This window comes from Excalfactoria chinensis, chromosome 1 (genome assembly GCF_039878825.1).
Source record: "Excalfactoria chinensis isolate bCotChi1 chromosome 1, bCotChi1.hap2, whole genome shotgun sequence".
Classification (NCBI taxonomy): Eukaryota; Metazoa; Chordata; class Aves; order Galliformes; family Phasianidae; genus Excalfactoria; species Excalfactoria chinensis.
In genome coordinates this window covers 66,016,625-66,036,382 of record NC_092825.1, presented here as the reverse complement: position 1 = coordinate 66,036,382, position 19,758 = coordinate 66,016,625, and the positions used below count along the sequence as shown (strand labels likewise).

Genomic DNA, 19,758 nt, shown 5'->3' with positions numbered 1-19,758 from the left:
ACAATCAAGCAGGGCAGTAACAAAAATGCTGTTGATGAAACCTCCAAATGAGTCAGACACGTTTGTGTCTAACTGTAAAATCACATCATCAGTAGCAAGGCTAGAAAACTGAGACCACTGCTTTGCTAGGGTCACCATGCATTTAGGACCCTTGATAAAGAAGACAGCTGAAGCCCGTTGTCTTTCTGATTTGTCCACTTAGCGAAGAAAAAAAAAAAAAAAGAAAGAAAAAAAAAACCAAGATGTGGAAAACCATGTGATCGTCATTTATTTATTTATTTGAATAAATAGTACAGCAGTCACAAAACCATGCACAACACTCCTGCTGTTATCTTTAGCAAACATAGCATTGCATTGTAACTTGCTTACAGTACACAACTCTTGTCACACGTGACAAGTCCGGAATTTGATTTGCAAGACTAGTTTTTAGTAAGATATCAAGAGTAAACACTGTTAAAAACTGTAGAAAAGATTCTTAACAGAAATACATTAATACTGAAAGCCCTGGGGTTTGCGAAGGAAGGGTGAGAAGCCCTGTAAGTTTTAACTATCAAAATAATAAAATCTGCTTTGCTGCTTTTTCATCTTGAGAAATAGGATGCAGCTAAGGAATATCTGGGCTTCTTCTGTGGTAATGCAGCTCACTGATCTGAGTATGTCAAAGAAGACACACCTAAAGGCAAGTTGTATGGACTGAAGAAGGCAGACATTCATTAAGTATTTAAAAAATGTAGAAACTTTAGTGTTGCAGAGCAATCAGCATTCCTGATGAACACAACAGGGTTCAAATCTACCCCACCGGTACCCTGGGAACACATCTGAAACTCCAGTAAAGAGTACATGAACAACATTCTAAACACTGATGTATCTTTTTGAGACTAAGTATCATGCAGATATAACAAAGTCAAAAACACACGCTTAGAGAAAGCTTTACCTACACTGCTCTTCTTGTAAACTGTTCTGCCTGCAATGGAGCTCCAGTTAAGGTCCATTCCCTTTCCCAGTCAGGTCAACCATAAAGACAGCATTCTCAGAAGAGTGACCTGGTTATACAACAATGAGCTAAGGAATGAAAAATGCATTTTCCCTGTGCAACGTGTACCAACAGACTTAAAGAATGATAACAAAACAGATAACAAAACCCACAGGATATGACGATTGTCCCCAGCACATCCAGTGTGTCAATCCTGTCTTGACCAACTGGGATGTTAATGTAAGAAATGCTAGAAGAGACCCATGCCTCAGGTTGTAGAGGAGGGATTCAGGTTTCTGCAGAGTAACTACAAATACCTAACAGAATGAGACAAATACTCTCTTAAAATTTGTTATGTCCACATCTGCTCACAGGTAATTAAAATACCAGATGTAAAGTCCCATCTCAGAAATAGCCTTTCCTTCACTCAAGCCAAAAATGCTCTCATCCACCTCTTCTTATTTTCTGTTTGCTTTTTATATTAATATAGCCAGTAATTTCAGAACTAGATTCTCTGGAGGTCTTTCCCAACATTTCAGATAATACAGACAGCACTGGCTCTTCCACATCAGCTAGAGGGGGGGAGGGGGTGGAATGACAGCTCTTCTACAGACTCATTTCCCACAAATGCACTGCATTAAACAGAAAGTTTCAGAGATGTTGCAGTTCAATCATTTTCCAGCCTATTTCACAGCACAAAAGTTAGATCAATTTAATTAACTTGCCAAGAGAGCTAACCCACCTGGTCTCGGTGCTTCTACAAGTCTCCTCTACAATAAGTGCCATGACCATGGTAGAGTCTAATGATCTCATCCAAAATTCAAGCCCTGTAGCACTAGGCACTGTATGAACAGCACAAGGTCAGTCACTCCTTAAGTACAGTGACTCCCAAAGAATCTCATAGAATACATGGACCTGTATTTTTCATGGAAGAACAGAGAAGCTTCCTTTCACTTTTGTTTTGGAGGCACGAGGGGAGGTGGCACAAGTAATCCATTACTTGAAGTGAATAAGCAGAAGCCCATTTCCTTTCTTCCTAGGATTAAAAAACGTTTAAGTAGTGAAGGAAAAAAAGTCCCACTGTAAAATTCTACAGTTCAGTTCTCAGGATGACACAGGACAACTTGAAATTAGCCTGAAGCACAACTAAACATCACTGAAGAGCTTCAACTTGAAGAGTTAACCACTGGCTTGCACTAAGTACACTCTGCCTTATGTAGAAGTCAGGGTGATCCACGAGGTAAGCTCTTATTTACATAGGAATTCACTTTTCATCTTCAGTAAAGAAAATACATAAAAACTGTTTATAAATGCTTGACCCCCCAAAACTGTACAGGTGCCAACAACCTCAAGAGGAATCCAACCCCTTATCTTAGTTACATGAAATGAAGTGCCAGCCTGTGAATTGTCAAGTTCGTTATTCTCCACACTCATCTCAGAAAGGATTGGGACAGAAAGCATTAATCCAACCTGGGCATATTTGAGAAGCTCCTGATGACTGACCTGATTGAAACTGCATACCTAAAGGATGACAGTGGTTCTAGCAAACATATTTCTCCTAGAAAGGAGGTGAAATAAAAGGAGACCTCAAATGACTAGATGGTTATCCCATTGCAAGTCTTATTTTGTGTAAACACTGAATGGAAATAACAGAGCAGTATGAGTTTAACACAAAAACTGAAGCTTCAGATAGTGCTTGTAATTAGCCTCAACCTCACTCACTCAATAGAATGTACTAAACTTTATTTAACAGAAAAGGCACAGCTTCCCAATAAATTTCAATGCTGATTTTCTAATGGTTAATGGTTTCTAATACTAATGGTTAAGTCTGGAAAATCATTAAATGAAAGAAAGGTTATTACAAAATCAGTCTACTGTCATGAGTAAAGTCTCTTTTCCCTGCTTAGTTAAGTAGTTAGTGGTATATTTCCTTTATCAAGAGAATATTTGTTGATCATAGCAAACAGATTCAAGAATATCTCCTGGTAAAAGTGTAAAATATCTACACATTTTTAAGTGACATAGAGATTACACATGCATAACTTTTAGTGGGACTGTCATACAGTTACAGAGATCATAGCAATTGTGGAACGAACACATTAAGTATAGCATAAGGCACAAAGGGAATGTGCAGAGGGTGTTTTAATTGGATTTTTTTGCCTAAGAAGATTGGTAGAATGAAGATCTCAGCAGCTTCCAGGATCATTCCACATTCTTGTACTTTGTGAAGAGATTGTATAGAACCCTGAGGGTAGACTTCAGATCCAAGTTGACAACATCTGTGGAGGAAAAGGAGAAATCCTTAATTTGCTTTTTGTTCTCCATAATTTGCCCCCAAAGGAACACAAATCTTCACAACTCTGAGCCTGTAGGACCAGCAACAAAAACCTCCAATCACCACAAACCAAGCTATTTGTCATACAAGATGCATTTCAAAACAACTTCATAATGCTACAGTCACTGCTAACATCTCTAGGAACAGAAGAAAGATAATTCCTTTCCCTCATGTAAAATTAGTAACAGAGTATGTCTAATTCTGTCTGAGATGTAGGAAACGCTACATTCTGACAGCATCACTCCTATAGTATTGCCTGAGTTTCCACCAACTTTACTAGCCACAGAAGAAGCAAACCTGTACCTGCATACATCATAAAAGATCCTGAACCTCAAATATTCTAGACAGTAGGACCAGGTGAACCTCATGAGGTTCAAATAAAGCCAGGTGCAAGGTCTTGCACCTGGGTCACAGCAACCTCTACCATCAACAGGCTGGAGGGTGTTAAGAATAATATACAGACCTGCCAAAAAGGACTTGGGAGTACTGATGGATGGCAAGCTGGGCATGAGCCAGCAATGTGCCCTCACAAACCAGAAAGCCTACCATACCCTGGGCTGCATCAAAAGAAGTGTGGTCATCAGGTTGAGGGAGGTGATCCTGCCCCTCTACTCTACATTGGTGAGGCCTAACCTGGAGTACTGCATCCAGATGTGGAGTATTCAGTACAGGAGTGACATGGACCTGTTGGAGTACGTCCAAAAGCGAGCTACAGAAATGATGCAAAGGATGGAACACCTCTCCTATGATGACAGGCTAAGGGAAATAGGGAAGTTCAGCCTGGAGAAGAGAAGGCTCTGGGGAAACATGACAGCAGCCTTTCAGTATCTAAAGGGGTCTATAAGACAGAAGGGAACATACTTCTAATCAGGGTCTGTTGTGATGGGGCAAGAGGAAATGGTTTCAAACTAAAAGAGGGGAGATTTAGACTGGATATGTAAGGAAGAAGATTTTACAGTGAGAGTGGTGAGGTTGCCCAGAGAAGTGGTTGGTGCTCAGTCCTTGGAGACATTCAAGCCCAGGCTGGATGGCGCTCTCAAAACTGATCGAGCTGTCCCTGTTCACTGCAAGGGAGCTGGACTAGATGATTTTTAAGGGTCCCTTTCAACTCAAATGATTCTATGAAACCCACAACTCAGCAGTGATATGCTCCACAAATAAAGCTTAAATTCTTTTTGCAGACTCAAAGCTTTCTATTACCTAATATCCTTCTTACTATGCTAGACCAGGGAACAAAACAATTCCAATAAAAAAGCTTTTCCACTAACACTTCCCATCCTGTTACTCTAATAAAATGCCAGGAAATGCCACTATTATCCAGGGATAATAGTGAAGGCTCTAGAGGTGAAAATAAAGGTTGGGTAAAATACGTAAAGAGGGAAGCAGAGGAGAAAGCAAAAGATACACAGGAAACAGTATCTATGGAAGAAGAAGGAAGCAGGAATAGATTTAAGAAATCACACAAGGAATTAGGAAGACTGCAAACAGTTAACACGTCAAGTACAATTAACATGTGGTCCAGAGGAAACAGCGACTGCCTGTTTGGTACAATCATTGCCAGGACCTCCCCACACTCCCCTCCCACCCTACACTGAATAACAGTCTTATATCCTCCACATTTCATCTGGGATTTTCAGTAACCTCTCAAACTTTTATCGTATCACTTCGCCTGTCTCGTTTAAGATTTTATATTTTGCATTTTGCTACCTAAAAGGGAACCCCCTAAGCTGAGTAGGTCCCCGGATGGTGATGATGGTAGTACTCCTCAGTTGGTGGTGCCCCCCAAGTCCATCCATTCCTCACCCACCATTAGAACATCACCATCAAAGAAAAAACGACGGGTCATCGTTATTGGTGACTCTGCGCTGAAGGGAACAGAAGGGCCAATATGTCGGCCAGACCCTCTACATAGAGAGGTCTGCTGCCTCCCGGGTGCCCGGGTTAAGGATGTAAGGATGAAGCTTCCTTCTCTAGTCCACCCCTCTGACTACTATCCCCTATTAATGTTCCAAGTTGGCAGTGATGAGTTAGGCAGAACTTCCATGAGGACTCTGAAAAAGGATTTCAGAGCTTTGGGGCGACAGGTAAAGGGTTCGGGAGCACAAGTTGTGTTCAACTCTATCCCACCTGCTTCAGGGAAGAATGAGGGATTCAATATAATGGGCCAACAGATCAATACCTGGCTCCGAGCTTGGTGTGCCCGGCAGGGGTTTGGGTTTTTTGACCTTGGGTTCCACCGGTCAAAAGGGATCTTAAGGAGAGAATTGGGTAGGTTCATCCAGAGGGCTTTAAACTAGTTATGAAGGGGGGTGGGGCAGTAGCTGGGGTCACCAAAATGGAAACTGCATGCAATGTCCCTGTGCTTGCAGGAGAGGGGTATGCTTCTAAACCCCTAAGGTCTTGGCCCTTGGTGAAGGAGGAGGATGACTTGCCTCCTTGTAGGAAAAACACGAGGGCTGGTGTTAAGCTGGTGGCTGTGGAAACGCCTAATAGTAGTCACAAGGCTATTAGGGCTGCTGCTGATCGCAAGGAGGCCAAGCTCAGGTGCCTTTATGCTAATGCACGCAGCATGGGTAATAAACAAGAGGAGCTGGAGGCCATTGTTTGTTCAGAAAATTTTGATATAGTTGCCGTCACTGAAACATGGTGGAATGACTCCCACACATGGAGTGCAGTGATTGAGGGCTACCAACTTTTTAAAAAAAATAGGCTAGGTAGGAAAGGTGGTGGTGTAGCTCTCTATGTTAAAAAAGATTGTGAATGCGTGGAAATCAATAATGATGATGACAGGGTTGAAAGCTTATGGATCAGAATAAAAACCAAGGCCAACAATACCGATGTTATTGTGGGAGTTTGCTACAGGCCACCTACCCAGGATGAAGAGGTGGATGAGATGCTTTATAGGCAATTGGGGGAGGTCTCAAGGTCACTCCCCCTCATTCTGGTGGGGGATTTCAACTTCCCAGACATCTGCTGGGATTACAATACAGCAGACAGGGAACAGTCTCGGAGGTTCCTAGAGTGTGTGGGAGATAACTTCCTGACACAGTTGGTGAAGGAGCCGACGAGGGGAAACAAAACTCTGGACCTGCTGTTTGTTAACAGAGATGGTCTGGTGAGGGATGTAAAGGTTGGAGGCCGTCTGGGACAAAGTGATCATGAAATGCTAGATTTCTCGATCCTTGTCGAACCGCGGAGGGGAGTCAGCAGAACTGCCACCTTGGACTTCCGGAGGGCGGACTTCAACCTCCTCAGGACTATGGTTGAGAGGGCCCCCTGGGGAGTATCTTTGGAGAGTGTGGGAGCCCAGGAAGGTTGGGAATACTTTAAGGAAATTGTCCTAAAGGCGCAGGAGCTGACTGTCCCAAAATCGCGAAAGATGAGCCGACGGGTGAGGAGGCCGGGCTGGCTGACCAGAGACCTTTGGCTTGATCTAAAGAACAAAAAGAGAGTTTACGGTCTCTGGAAGAATGGGGGAGCTACTTATGAGGATTACAGGTTTGTAGTGAGGCTGTGCAGGGAGAAAATTAGGAAGGCCAAGGCGCAGCTAGAACTGAGCTTGGCTTCTAAGGTTAAGGAGAATAGTAAATGTTTTTATAAACACATCAATACCAAGAGGAAGGCTAAGGAAAATCCCCATCCCTTGTTGGATTCTGAGGGCAACTTGGTCACTGAGGATCGGGACAAGGCTGAGGTACTTAATACCTTCTTTGCCTCGGTCTTCAATAGTTATGCTTGTAACTCCCTGGGAACGCAGCCCCCTACACTGGTAGACGGGAAGGGGGAACCAAAAGAGCCTTGCGTGATCCGTGATGAGATGGTCCTGGATCTACTTAGAAAGCTGAATGTTTATAAGTCCATGGGGCCGGATGGGTTGCACCCTAGAGTTCTGAGGGAGTTGGCGGATGTGGTCGCCAAACCACTGTCCATAATTTTTCAGCAGTCTTGGCTGACTGGGGATGTCCCGGTGGATTGGAGACTGGCAAATGTGACGCCTATCTTCAAAAAGGGCCGGAAAGATGATCCTGGCAGCTACAGGCCCATCAGTCTCACCTCGGTGCCTGGGAAGGTTATGGAAAGGATAATCTCAGGTATCATCATGGACGAACTAAAGGTCAGCCATGGGATCCGGCCTAGTCAGCATGGGTTTATGAATGGTAGATCCTGCCTGACTAACCTGATTTCATTCTATGACAAGGTGACCCGCTTAGTAGATGAGGGAAAGGCTGTCGACGTGGTCTACCTGGACTTCAGTAAGGCCTTTGACACTGTCCCCCATAACATTCTGGTAGAGAAGCTGGCTGCCCGTGGTTTGGATGGGTGCACGCTCCGCTGGGTGAAGAACTGGTTGGATGGCCGGGCCCAGAGAGTTGTGGTCAATGGAGTGGAATCCAGTTGGCGGCCGGTCACAAGTGGCGTCCCCCAGGGCTTGGTGCTTGGGCCGCTTCTGTATAACATCTTCATTGATGATTTGGATGAGGGGATTGAGTGCACCCTCAGTAAGTTCGCAGACGACACTAAGCTGGGAGGGAGTGTTGATCTGCCTGAGGGGAGAAGGGCACTACAGAGAGACCTGGATAGACTTGATCGATGGGCCAAGGTTAATGGAATGAGTTTCAACAGGGCCAAGTGTCGGGTCCTGCATTTTGGTCATAACAACCCCAGGCAATCCTACAGGCTTGGGGAGGTGTGGCTGGAAAGCTCCCAGACGGAAAGGGACCTTGGTGTGCTGATGGACAGTCGGCTGAATATGAGCCAGCAGTGTGCCCAGGTGGCCAAGAAGGCCAATGGCATCCTGGCTTGTATCAGGAATGGTGTGGTGAGCAGGACTAAGGAAGTCATCCTGCCCCTGTACTCAGCATTGGTGAGGCCTCACCTCGAGTACTGTGTCCAGTTTTGGGCACCTCAGCACAAGAAGGACATGGAGGTACTGGAGCAGGTCCAGAGAAGGGCAACGAGGCTTGTTAAGGGCTTGGAGAATCAGCCCTATGAGGAGAGACTAAGGAAGCTGGGGCTGTTTAGTCTGGGGAAAAGAAGGCTGAGGGGAGACCTTATTGCTGTCTTCCAGTACCTGAAAGGTTCTTACAGTGAGAGTGGGGCAGGTCTATTCTCACTACTGACTTGTGACAGGACGAGGGGAAATGGCCTCAAGTTGCGCCAGGGCAAGTTTAGGTTGGATATTAGAAAGAACTTCTTTACAGAAAGGGTGGTTAGGTACTGGAATGGGCTCCCCAAGGAGGTGGTTGAATCGCCATCCCTGGATGTGTTTAAGAGCCGCTTGGATGTGGTACTCAGGGATATGATTTAGCAGAGGTTTGTTGTTGTGGTATTGCTTTGTGGTTGTTTTTTAAGAGATAGGCTACTGGTTAGGCTGCGGTTGGACTTGATGATCTTCAAGGTCTTTTCCAACCTGAGTAATTCTATGATTCTATGATTCTATGATTCTATGATTTGCAAAAACATGGCACATCCTAAGATGTGCTGGGAGCAAGTGGCAGCAGGAAAGGGCAGAAGCAAGAGCTGAGCATCAGGCTACGGCACAGGAAGGACTGGAAGTGACCCAAACCAGCAGTTGGACAGACACCAGCCACCTGCCCTCACTCTGCTGCTGGAGGCATTTAAGGCTGACTCACTCTGATCTCCAGGAGCACTGTGAGGTACAGTGACTGCTGCTGATCACCTGTGGTGATAACCCTGAGGAATCAGAACTTTGTGAAGGTATTTATCGCTAAAAGAGAGTGGAACCAGCTCTTTTATTTGGCAGTGAAATGTTATGTGGATTTGAGTCAGAAAAAGTGATTGTGGTCACATAATCTGAACTCATGTACAATGCAGTCTTCAGGGTATGTTCTTGCAGCAAGGAAGGATCACGGTATCCTGGGCTGAAATGGGATCAGCACTGACTGAAGGTTAAAGGAGGTGAGTCTTCCTCTCGAGGAAGGTGAAGCCTCATCTGGAACACTGTGTACAGTTCTGGGTTCTCCAGCACAAGGAAGAGAAGAATGGATTAGAAAGAAGTCAACAAATGGCCACAAAGATGGTTACGGGACAAGAGCAACTCTTATATGAGGAAGGAGAGAGAGCTTAGACTGTTCAGCCAAAAGAAGAGAAGGTTTGGGCAGATCCTATCAATGCATACAAATACCTGAAGGGTGTAAGAAAACAGAGCTGGGCTCTTTTCAGTGGTGCCCAGTGCCATGACCAGAGTCAACGGGCATATAGGTACAAACTGAAACACAGGAGATTCCTTCTGAACATCAGGAAATATATATATATGTATATATATTTTAATTATTATTATCATTTTTACTATGTGAGTGATGAAACAGTGGCACAAGCTGCCCAGAGTCTGTGCAGTTTCCTCCTTGGAGATCTTCAGAAGCTGCCCGGACATGGCCCCAGGTATCTGATTCTAGCTGACCCTGCTTGAGCACTGGGGACAGACCTCCAGAAGTATCTTCCAGCCATTATGTGATTCCATGAACTTGACCTTCAAAATCTTGCACTGAGCTTACTAACCAAGTGATGACTAAACTTAAAATATAAGCTTAACATTTGACTTGTGTATTTTCTTTTCAAATCTTCCAGTGGTAGAAATTCCATCTATATCCCCTGACAATTCAGACTGACGGTTAATTACCTTCACTGTTGCAAAAGATACACTGTAATTCTACTTTGACATTTTCCTGTCTTCCAGACCTTGTTATGCCTTTGTTTGCTACATTAAAGAGTGTGGTATTTTAAGATGCATCCTCCCTGTGTGGGTTATTACAGTATTCTTTATTGGTATCTTGCAGGCATTCCCAGAAGTAAGCATATTCCCAGCCTCACGTTTCTTATTTTAAGATGAAGCATACATACATAACATGCCCAACAATAACTAATAAAGTGTTAACTGAAATGGCTGTCAATCATGAAAATATTTAAAGTATTCCATGATTTTAAAAGTTTCACATCCCGTTAACAACTCCTTAAGAGGCTAAAAAATTAATCCAGTACAACACAGTTTTGCTGCAGTAACTCAGCATCAAGTTCTGCTTCAATCTATTGGAAGAACAGAGAGCAGGAGTTCTGCACGCTCCTCTTTTTGTGTATCACTGGTACAAAGGAACACTAAAACACCAAACCACCCCTTTCTTGAGAGCACCACAGAAAGCATGGGCTAAAACTAATTTAAGAGGCATTTATAACACAACTCCAACAAAAGGACATGGATTCATCTAACACATTTTGCAGCCTACTTAGGGAAGAAGAATAGATCGGTTTGGCGTTAACAGAGAATACTGCGCTCACTTTCTCAAGACCACTTAAGTCTATGACAAAATAAATTCTTGTTCTAAGAAATATATATTACATGACTGTACCGTCAAGATGCTGATCCTACAGAGGATTTGATGGAACTACAGTAACAAGCAGAGCCCAAAACAGCACTGCATAAATCAAGAAGAGTTTGTTATCGGATCTCCTAAAGGAGAAAAGCCTTTCAGTTATCTGACCCCAAGAATACAATCTAAGTGTAATAATTATGAGAATTAGACCATGAAAAGATCCTGCTTGGACTGTGATCGAGAATACCAGTCAAATTTATAACACAGCACTGCACAGCTCCTGAATCTTTCACTTGATGTGCTTATTTCAGTAAACCTGCTCCAGATAAGAAACACAGGTTAGCAAATACCCCAGACAGAGACAATTAGTCTTTTGGAAAATCATTAAGGTGCACATTGCAGCTCCACTTAATACTACTCTGTTGTCTTGAACGGAGTTGCTCTTGAAATGCACCTGCTATTACATCTTCATATATAGTTCAAAGACAAGTGTCATGTCCATACCTTCAGGGCGAGCTTTTGGTTTCTTGAGTCCTCCATCTTGCATCAGCTCAAAAGCAAAGGAAACATTGTGGACCTGAAAAAAAGAACTATTTAGAATCCTGAAGTTACACAGGCATTATAAATCCTTTAAATAAATTTTTAAAAGATGTTTTAGTCTCTTTACTCTACTTGATATATAAAATGACAATTCTATTTGAATCAATAAAACACATCTACAACTTTAAGCGTGACAGAAAGTACTCACGAGGGCCTAAGAAAGAAAGCTTGTGTCACCATAGGTCAAATACTGACCTTTTCATACACAGAAAGTAATTTCAGAATTCCAAAAGTAAAAAGGTGACTGGGTACCACATGAATCAGGGAAGTCCATTAAGCCCTAATGTCAGTCTTTTTGGCAGAGGCCAAAGAGCTCCCATTAACAACTGGAACAGAGCGGTGTTTTGCGGAGCTCTTCCTGCTTGTACCCAAGCTCAGTTGCCATCCTGGCAAAAGGACTGTAACAGAAGTGACATAACCAGAGAAGACAAAATACACAGAGGTATGTAAGAAATAAGGACAATAAATGAAATATTTCTGATTAATGTTAGACTTTTCTGCATTATTATCAGCTGTATTTCAAGCAACATCAGCATCACATCATCAAGGAACAAGGCATCTGGACGCTTTACCTTTACTTGGAAAGTGATAAAATTCAAATCAGATTTCTCAAATAAAGGTGAATGAAATGCTTTGTGGTGGCAGTTCCCGAGCAGTCTGATGCTGCAAAATGAGCTAGGCACAGCTGTGCAGAAAGGCAGACTGAGAAACCCTCCAAGGACCACACATGAATGTGAAGTCAGAGAAAAGAAAGCAGACAAAAAGTAAAAATACAAGAAGGAGGCAAGATTAAAAGAAGATACTCATTGAAGAGTGAACATCATGGGTTAAAGAGACCTACACAGCAGCTTTCTCCGCCATGTTGAATGAAATATAAACAAGTAAATTTGGATTTTGAATCCTGTGCAGTTCTGTCCCTGCGAGTGACAGTTTTGGAGATGCAGAGCAAAAAGGAGAGATTTAATTAAAGCTACTCATCTTGGAAATCAGGGAGTTCTGCATACAAAGCTCCCCTGCAACAAGGATGAAAGGCCCCTTTCACTGACATTTATTGCTCAGGACTTTATTAATCTTTTTACCTGCTCCAATTTCCCCTCATTCATTGTGACAAAGCCAATCATTTTCCAGATGAAAATATATTTTTTCCCCTTCCCAAAAGACTGAGTTTACCTCTTGCACTTTGAGTTACAAATCCTCTTTTCTTAAAGCAAAACCTCCAAACAGAAACAAAATGTTACTTCAGGAATACTGGATAACTCTAATTTAAACCATGAACAACAAAACCTTGCCTGAACGAGCACTGGCTATGACTCAGCATACTGCATCTCTAAAAAGGGGGAAAACTCAAGCTACTGTAATAAAAAAGCAAGAAAAAGATATAAAGACAAGCTTGTTTCAAAGGTTATGTAACAACATTTTCTCACTGCTCTATCAAGTTCAAATTATCTAATTCCCCTCCTATCTAGAAACTCAACACCTAAACAAGCTCTCTTGCCAGAGCCTGATTTCCTTCCTTTGGGGAACCCCTTTAAGCTTCCAAGCAACAACTAGTCACATACCAAGGATGTCAACAAGCACTATGTAACTAATAGAACTAGCATGCTCAGCACAGTAGGCTGAGTTTGTACCAATGCTCACCCAGTACACATCCAATTATTCCTGCAACATTGAGATGATCCACTCAGGCAAAGCTGGGTTATTCTATCAGTGATAAGAACTCTCTCTCTCAGGGAGCATTACTGTTGCTGAAGAGTGCACTGAAGTCATACTTGGCAGGATCAGGGCCTCTTGGCCATCTTAGCTTTATACAGCTATGAAACTTGTTATCAGTGAGCTCTCAACACACAGTTTTTAACCCCAGGTCAACCAAAGACCACAGCCTGGGTACCACTTCTTCTACTACACCATATCAAGCATATCAAGTACATATCAATCAATGATATTTCGTATAACCATTACATAAACTACAGAAGAAGGACTACCAGGTGTTAGGCAATTGACACTAATGAGATGAAGGGTTGGTTTTTAGGATTGACTTACTCTGTGACTTTGGGAAGAAACTATTCTAGTGTATAGGGATGCAGATGAGCTTCCCATCACTCAACTTTTGCCTTTCTTTGCCTATTTATATAGTAAATGCTAGGCAATGCCAGGCATCAGCTATGCTGCCTAACACAATCAAGCATCCTTGAGCACAAAAAGACTTCAAGCTGTACTGCAATTTAATAAATCACTTTAATTATGGAAAGTATTATACAGCACAAAGATTTGTTGATCATATTATTGATTTATTTCTTCTAAATATTTATGAGTTTTATGTGGCAAATGACCCTTTCTTACTTAACTATGGGGAATTTACCCATAAATTTCACAAGCAACACTTGATTATACTAACTATCAAGTGCCACAGCCAATGTACCTTTGCCACAGCTCCTGAAGATAAGAATGTATTTACTGGGCACAAAGAGAAAGGACACAGTGACTGGAAAATATCATGTTGTAACAAAGCAAACAGAATACAATCTGGAATTTCTACCCACCTTTTGATCAAAACTTTCAGGCGTTAAGTAGAAGTTGTGGAGTGGAACAAAATAGTCCTCAAGGAGACCCATGAGCAAAACCAGGTAAACACCATCTGCAAACTAAATAGAAATATTGGTGACATTTCTAAGCGAAAGCATCTGTTTTCAAATAAGCACCCACAAACAAGCAGAACAATTAATGCTTGGCCCAAATGATATGCATTAGCTTCTACCACCGTTATTTGCTAGCACAGAGGCTTACAACAGTTCGGAAGTCATCAACTTTTCCTATCATGAACAGCAAGGAGCTGACAGCAAGTGCAATAAGCACTTAGGGCTTTGTTTCATCTGCTCTATGTACTCACCTGTACCACTGGAATCCACCAGTACAGCTGAGCAAAATGAATTCCTCTTTCCTTAGAAGCGCACTGTTATATACATATATGATACAAGGCTCTATCCCTACATATGGTAGGATTGTTTCCTCTACTTTCATTTCCTGAATAAAACAAGCCAATCAGATACAATGCTAACCCATTCAAGAGCATCTGTCAAGTAGTGTTTAAATCACTTATATACTGTAAATAGTTCCAGGGAGCAGAAATTAGAAACAATTTCCCTGGGAGCTACATACAACTGGCACTCCTTAAGGGTGCTGACTATTGAGTCTGACTAGACAGGGGCCAAACCCAACATCCTCAATAATTAGGCTACTGAATATTTCAGGATGAGGTAGAAGTATGTCAGCTTGTTCTCGGTTGTGATTACTTTATTTAAAAGTTCTTTTTAAACATGAGCTTTTGCTCCTTTGATTTTCTTGAAGATCCTTGCCAACTTTACTACTGTATTTAATAGAGTTTTCTTGATTAAAAGTTTAAAAAACAACAACAGCAAACCAGACAACCAGACTTCCTGGAAAACATGATTTCACACTGTATATTCATAGTCCTATTTGAACAGTACATAATAATTTCAACTGCAGTCCCTCCTCTCAAGTCATGTATATTCAACATTCAACACTCTGCCTCTAATCATAACTTTAAATAAAAAAAAAGCCATCACAGGTAGGAACCTTAACTTCATAAAGAATTGGTTCCAACTCAAAATAGACTCTTCACAGTTTCCATAAATACTAACTACTATAATAAATACTCTCAGCAGTACTGTTCAGTATTCCTACCAGACAGGATGACTACTTACTGGCTGGTGGAGGGGGGCAGATGCTATTTCCAACAGAACTCTCTCTTGTGATCCTGATATGGCATATCTGACATCCTCCAACCTTTTCAAAAGTAAATTGCTGGATACTTTCGAGGCATTTAGACACAATTTGTAGTGACAGATCAAGTCACTCAATTATTTCAACAAATATATAAAATATCAACAAATGACGGGTACTAAACCAAGTCACTCGAATCAGCTATCGGTACTCCAGGAATAATTCTCTAGATGTCATGATTTTTCATTCTTTTTTGCCAGGACATTAAATTAACCTTCCCTTCACAGCTTGATGAACTCTAGAAAGAACACTTGTTTCTGTTTTTAAAACTCAACCAAAAAGCCAATCTGAAAATAGCTTAACTTGACCTCCAGAGTTAGAACTACCCCACTGACACTGAAATTCACACTTACTTAATGTTTCCAAGCATATTCTGTATCCAGGAGATGGGGGGGCTCCTGCAGAGCTGACTGTGGTGGTAGACAGTTACCTCAGTAAGCTTTAAATAAACTAACCATGAAAGCCAACAGCAGTCAAACCATGGCAGTACATGAGCTCAGAGTTGCTAATCCACACTGCTGAGAAGTGCTCACAGGATAAAGAGGACACAGAGGCCTTTGTGGCAATAGCAAAATAGTTTCCAGTCCCTCTTTGATGTGATCAAAGCTAGCACTGATATCACTGTAATGAACTGCATGCTGCAGGCCAGATTCCTCCTGAGAGCCCCAGGCAGCCAGCTATTAAGAGCTCCCACCAGCTCATTAGGAACCTTCACTGCTAGTAAGACACAATCCACCACCCATCCATAACTATAGCAACAGCTTTACAGCATACCACTTTGATCCAGGAGTCAAGCTGCCCTGAAATCCAGAGGATTCTACAGTCATTAAAATGGACATAGTGAATATCCAAGAATTTCACCTTAAAATGCAAATCAACAGCAATATGAAGCACGTGTAAACATGCAAAAAGGGAATTAACATCAGTGAACGCCACTGCTATTTAAAAGAGCCTATAAATTAATGTGCCCAAAGAGAAGCAGTTCTGTAACAGCGTCTTACAGGGTAAAGGGCCTACATTTGTCATTTACAAAGTTAGACTACATTAAAAAAAACAACCAGAAAAAAACTTACCTGAGTTTCTAACTCCGTTACTTCCAAATTCAGTTTATTCAAGTGTTTGTTCACAAAGGTGATCAGAGACTACAAAACACCAGAACCAGTGATGTTAGAACTATAGGTGATGCCTACAGTTAATATACTCTTTTAAGTCATTTTTAAGTTTAATAAACACAACTTTGAGCTATTTACTTTTAAAGAAATGAGAGTAGAATAATCACTTTTGTTGCAACATAAGCCAGGAGTCACCAGGTGGTGCTATTACACACTTGTTATCTTTTCTAGTACATAAAACCTAACAGCGTAGTGGAAAGAAGCTGTGATGGCATTGCTTCTTTGCAGTTTCTTTGTGAAGATGAGGTCAGCAGTAGGTGCATCTACTGCCCACTAATCTTTTCAGTTTGTTAGAGAATACCCATTGAGTGCAAGGCATCAGCAACACTCATCTAAGACTCCCAACAGTTGGTACCAACAGCACACAGCTCCGTGCCCACCGCTGTTTCTGCAGTGATAGGCACTTAAAATAGCAGTCAGGATTTAACCCAAATCTGTACGGTGCATTTTTATTCACACATGCAAAATCCTGCTTAGCCAGACAGGTCTTGAAATATCGAAGCAGAAATCCAATAGCCTGCTTAGAATGCTTTCAAAAGGGACAGACACACTGTTGGAAGTCAACACTTCTGTAGCACAGGTAGAGCTAACTTAACGCTATCAGCATTAACAAGACACGTCCAGGAGACTTTTTGCAACCACCTAATGCTCATTACCCTTCAGCTCAGTGTCTCCTTGCTGGAGGATAGCACTTGAGGAATAAAAGCATGTACAACCGTCCAGCCAGAATGATCTGGATCACTGCAAATACTTTGCAGAGTGGCTTTTTCTAACCTGCACCACTTTGAATCAGATAAAGAAGTAGCTGCTGATGCAGTGAGACAACAACATGAAGCACTGATCTTTGGCTGCTTAGGAGCAGCCGAAAACAACATATATGGCAGCAAACTAAGTGTCAATGCCTCTATCAGCACTACACAGAAAAGCCTGGGACAATAAACAACAGTAACCAGACAAGAGCCTTACTGAAACTGATCAAACAAGGTACCACCTGTCTCTGAAGAAGTGATCTTTTGGGAAAAAGCAGCCTTTTTATTACATTAAAAGCCTTTTCTTCCACTTTCAGATTTCTCTGGGTACCTTTCCGAAAGTGTAAGAAGAAACCAATGTAGAAAATAAAATCTTGATTTTTATTTATTTATTTATTTTACCTTTTTGACAACGCTGAGTTTGTCCGGTGCGTGATCAAAGAGTGTGTCAAAAGCATCGCGCTCTGGTTTTACAGGGAAAAAAGTATATATTAAAATGAATACACCTCAAACAGCCAAGTACAGTAAGTATGTTATGCTTCATAAGTTTAAGGGCCTGGCTGAGGAAGATGCATAACAGAGCCCCAAGCTAAAAGTAATCACCTTGTTTTAGTGTCTACCTAAACACCAGAGCAAACCGCATTAGAAATTTCAGGGGTAACTGCAAATAAATGCGTTGTTCACTGACAGCCCATACATGCCTTTCATAATTGGCAGAAAAAAAATACATAAGTGGAAGAAAACAAAAAGTGAAACAAATTTTGACCATTCCCTAGTCATACCTTAATCAAGGAGAAACTGAAACATCACCTGATGGTACACTACAGCCATAAACATAGCTACATGCCCGTCCAAAGGGCAGCCTCAAAATCAGATATTCATATAGTTGATTTTACTCACACAACTGACTTCAGTAAAGCATAAAACTGAACACATAAGTAGAACGTGATTGACCACTCAACAGAGAACAAAGGTTACAAGCAGTATATATTTAAATCACTGTAGAGCAACTAGGCCTTACCATTGTACAGCAGCATCGGATCCAATCTAAAATCTACTAACGGGGAAAGATTTGTGCAATATTCCACACAAGCATTTCAGGGCTGACAAACTTTCCAAACACTGAATTGGTTGGATGACATTTGGAATTGAATTGCCATCATCAGGTGAAACAAGTGAAAGAAGAACTACAAATCTAAACGATTCCACTCGCTTTTAAAAAGAAATCAAAAACAGCTGGTTTTAAGATGTTAATTTTTTCAATAAGTTTCCTGTTTCCACGTTACTTTTATCTAGAAAACACGTTTTAAGAGATTTATGTTGTTAAATAAACGTATTTATTTATTTTCCAAGTTGCTTTGGTATATAAAGACACGTTATTTAGTTCCCTCCAATTACTTATTTTCTGAGTTCTTAATTCCTTACTAATGTAGGTATTCTACAATGGAGGGAAAGGGCAGTGTTCATGTATTACAACTGGGAAACCAAGAAACTAAATGACTAGTCCATTACCACACAGTTACTCAGAAAAAAACTTACACTTCTGTACTGAATAGTAAGCAGTGTAGTACTGCTAACTAAACTAAATTTAAAAAGAAAGAGAAGCTTTGGGAAGCACCACTAGAACACTTAATTTTTGTTTAGAAGACCTGATTTGTGGTTGGTAAAATCTGTCAAATCTGATGAACACGGAGGAGAGGCTCCTCAGGGAAATGGTTGTGTCACAGTCCTCGGATGTGTTTAAGAGCCATTTTGGATGCAGTGCTCAGAGATATGATTTAGCAGAGGGTTGTTAGAATTAGAGTACTATGGTTAGGCTGTGGTTGGACTTGATCTTTGAGGTCTTTTCCAACCTGGGTAATTCTATGATTCTATGAGTGAAAGTGCTGTATGAGTACTGTAAAAGGATTAGGACCAGTGTCTGCAAGTGGACAGATAGATAAACAGAGCTTTCCTTGCACTCGTACCATGTACCTTTGTTTCTTTAATTTCCATATGTCTATTTATATTTAAATTAAGCAGTCAGGCTCTGAGAAAGGTCTTACTTACTGGTGGGGGCTGCGAAGTTTTTTGTTTGCAGGCCACTAGTAATGGAAGTAGGAAATACTGCCCTGTGTGGCATTTTTACTGTTTATTACATAAGAGTGAAAACAGACCAACAAGGATTAGTCTGAAAAACAAAGGCTGTGCACTAAATGATCTGATTCTACCCACGGTGTGCAGACTAAGAAACTCTCCCAACGTTTCAAACTTGTGGCACTGCTCAATCCAGTGTCTTAGAATCACCAAGGTTGGAAAAGACCTAAAAGATCATCCAGTCCAACCGTTCACCTATTACTAATAGCTCCCACTATACCATGTCCTTCAACACAACATCCAATCGTTCCTTGAACACCCCCAGAGTCAGTGACTCCACCACCTCCCTGTGCAGTGCATTCCAGTGTCTGACTGCCTTTTCAGAGAAGGCACTTTCTTGATCTCATGAGAAAAAGCAGACAAGATTTCTGTGCTGGATATAACAAAAAATAAAATAAAATATCAGGATCAACTTTATTACTTACCAAATCTTCCCATCATCATCCTGCAAGAGAATTTAAAAACATTGTGTTAGTTTATGAATAATTGCTTTGAAAATACAAGTCCATGGGCTTAACAGGTCTTTTCCTGCAAGATGCCGAGGGCTAACTGCTCCTACCGTGTCAGGAGGCTGGGCATGTTGCAGACATGATGCAACGTGCTGCAGTGTCCGCAGCGGATCACCAGTGATGTCAAGGAAATACGTTTGAAACTAATGGAAATT

The 19,758-nt window shown here is 41.6% G+C and overlaps 1 protein-coding gene across 1 annotated transcript in view; it reads right to left on the bottom strand.

Moving 5' to 3' along the window:
* Positions 1-244: 244 nt before the first annotated feature.
* The window catches only part of PARVB (parvin beta), a 59,814-nt gene continuing 40,300 nt past the window's right edge, over positions 245-19,758 (bottom strand). Inside the window, exons 8-13 of the mRNA XM_072357047.1 lie at positions 19,520-19,539; positions 17,361-17,422; positions 16,111-16,179; positions 13,777-13,878; positions 11,141-11,213; positions 245-3,252 (exon numbers count right to left, since the gene is read on the bottom strand). Of these exons, the coding sequence (XP_072213148.1) occupies positions 3,176-3,252; positions 11,141-11,213; positions 13,777-13,878; positions 16,111-16,179; positions 17,361-17,422; positions 19,520-19,539 (403 nt within the window). The 3' untranslated portion in view covers positions 245-3,175. The remainder of the gene's footprint in view (positions 3,253-11,140; positions 11,214-13,776; positions 13,879-16,110; positions 16,180-17,360; positions 17,423-19,519; positions 19,540-19,758) is intronic.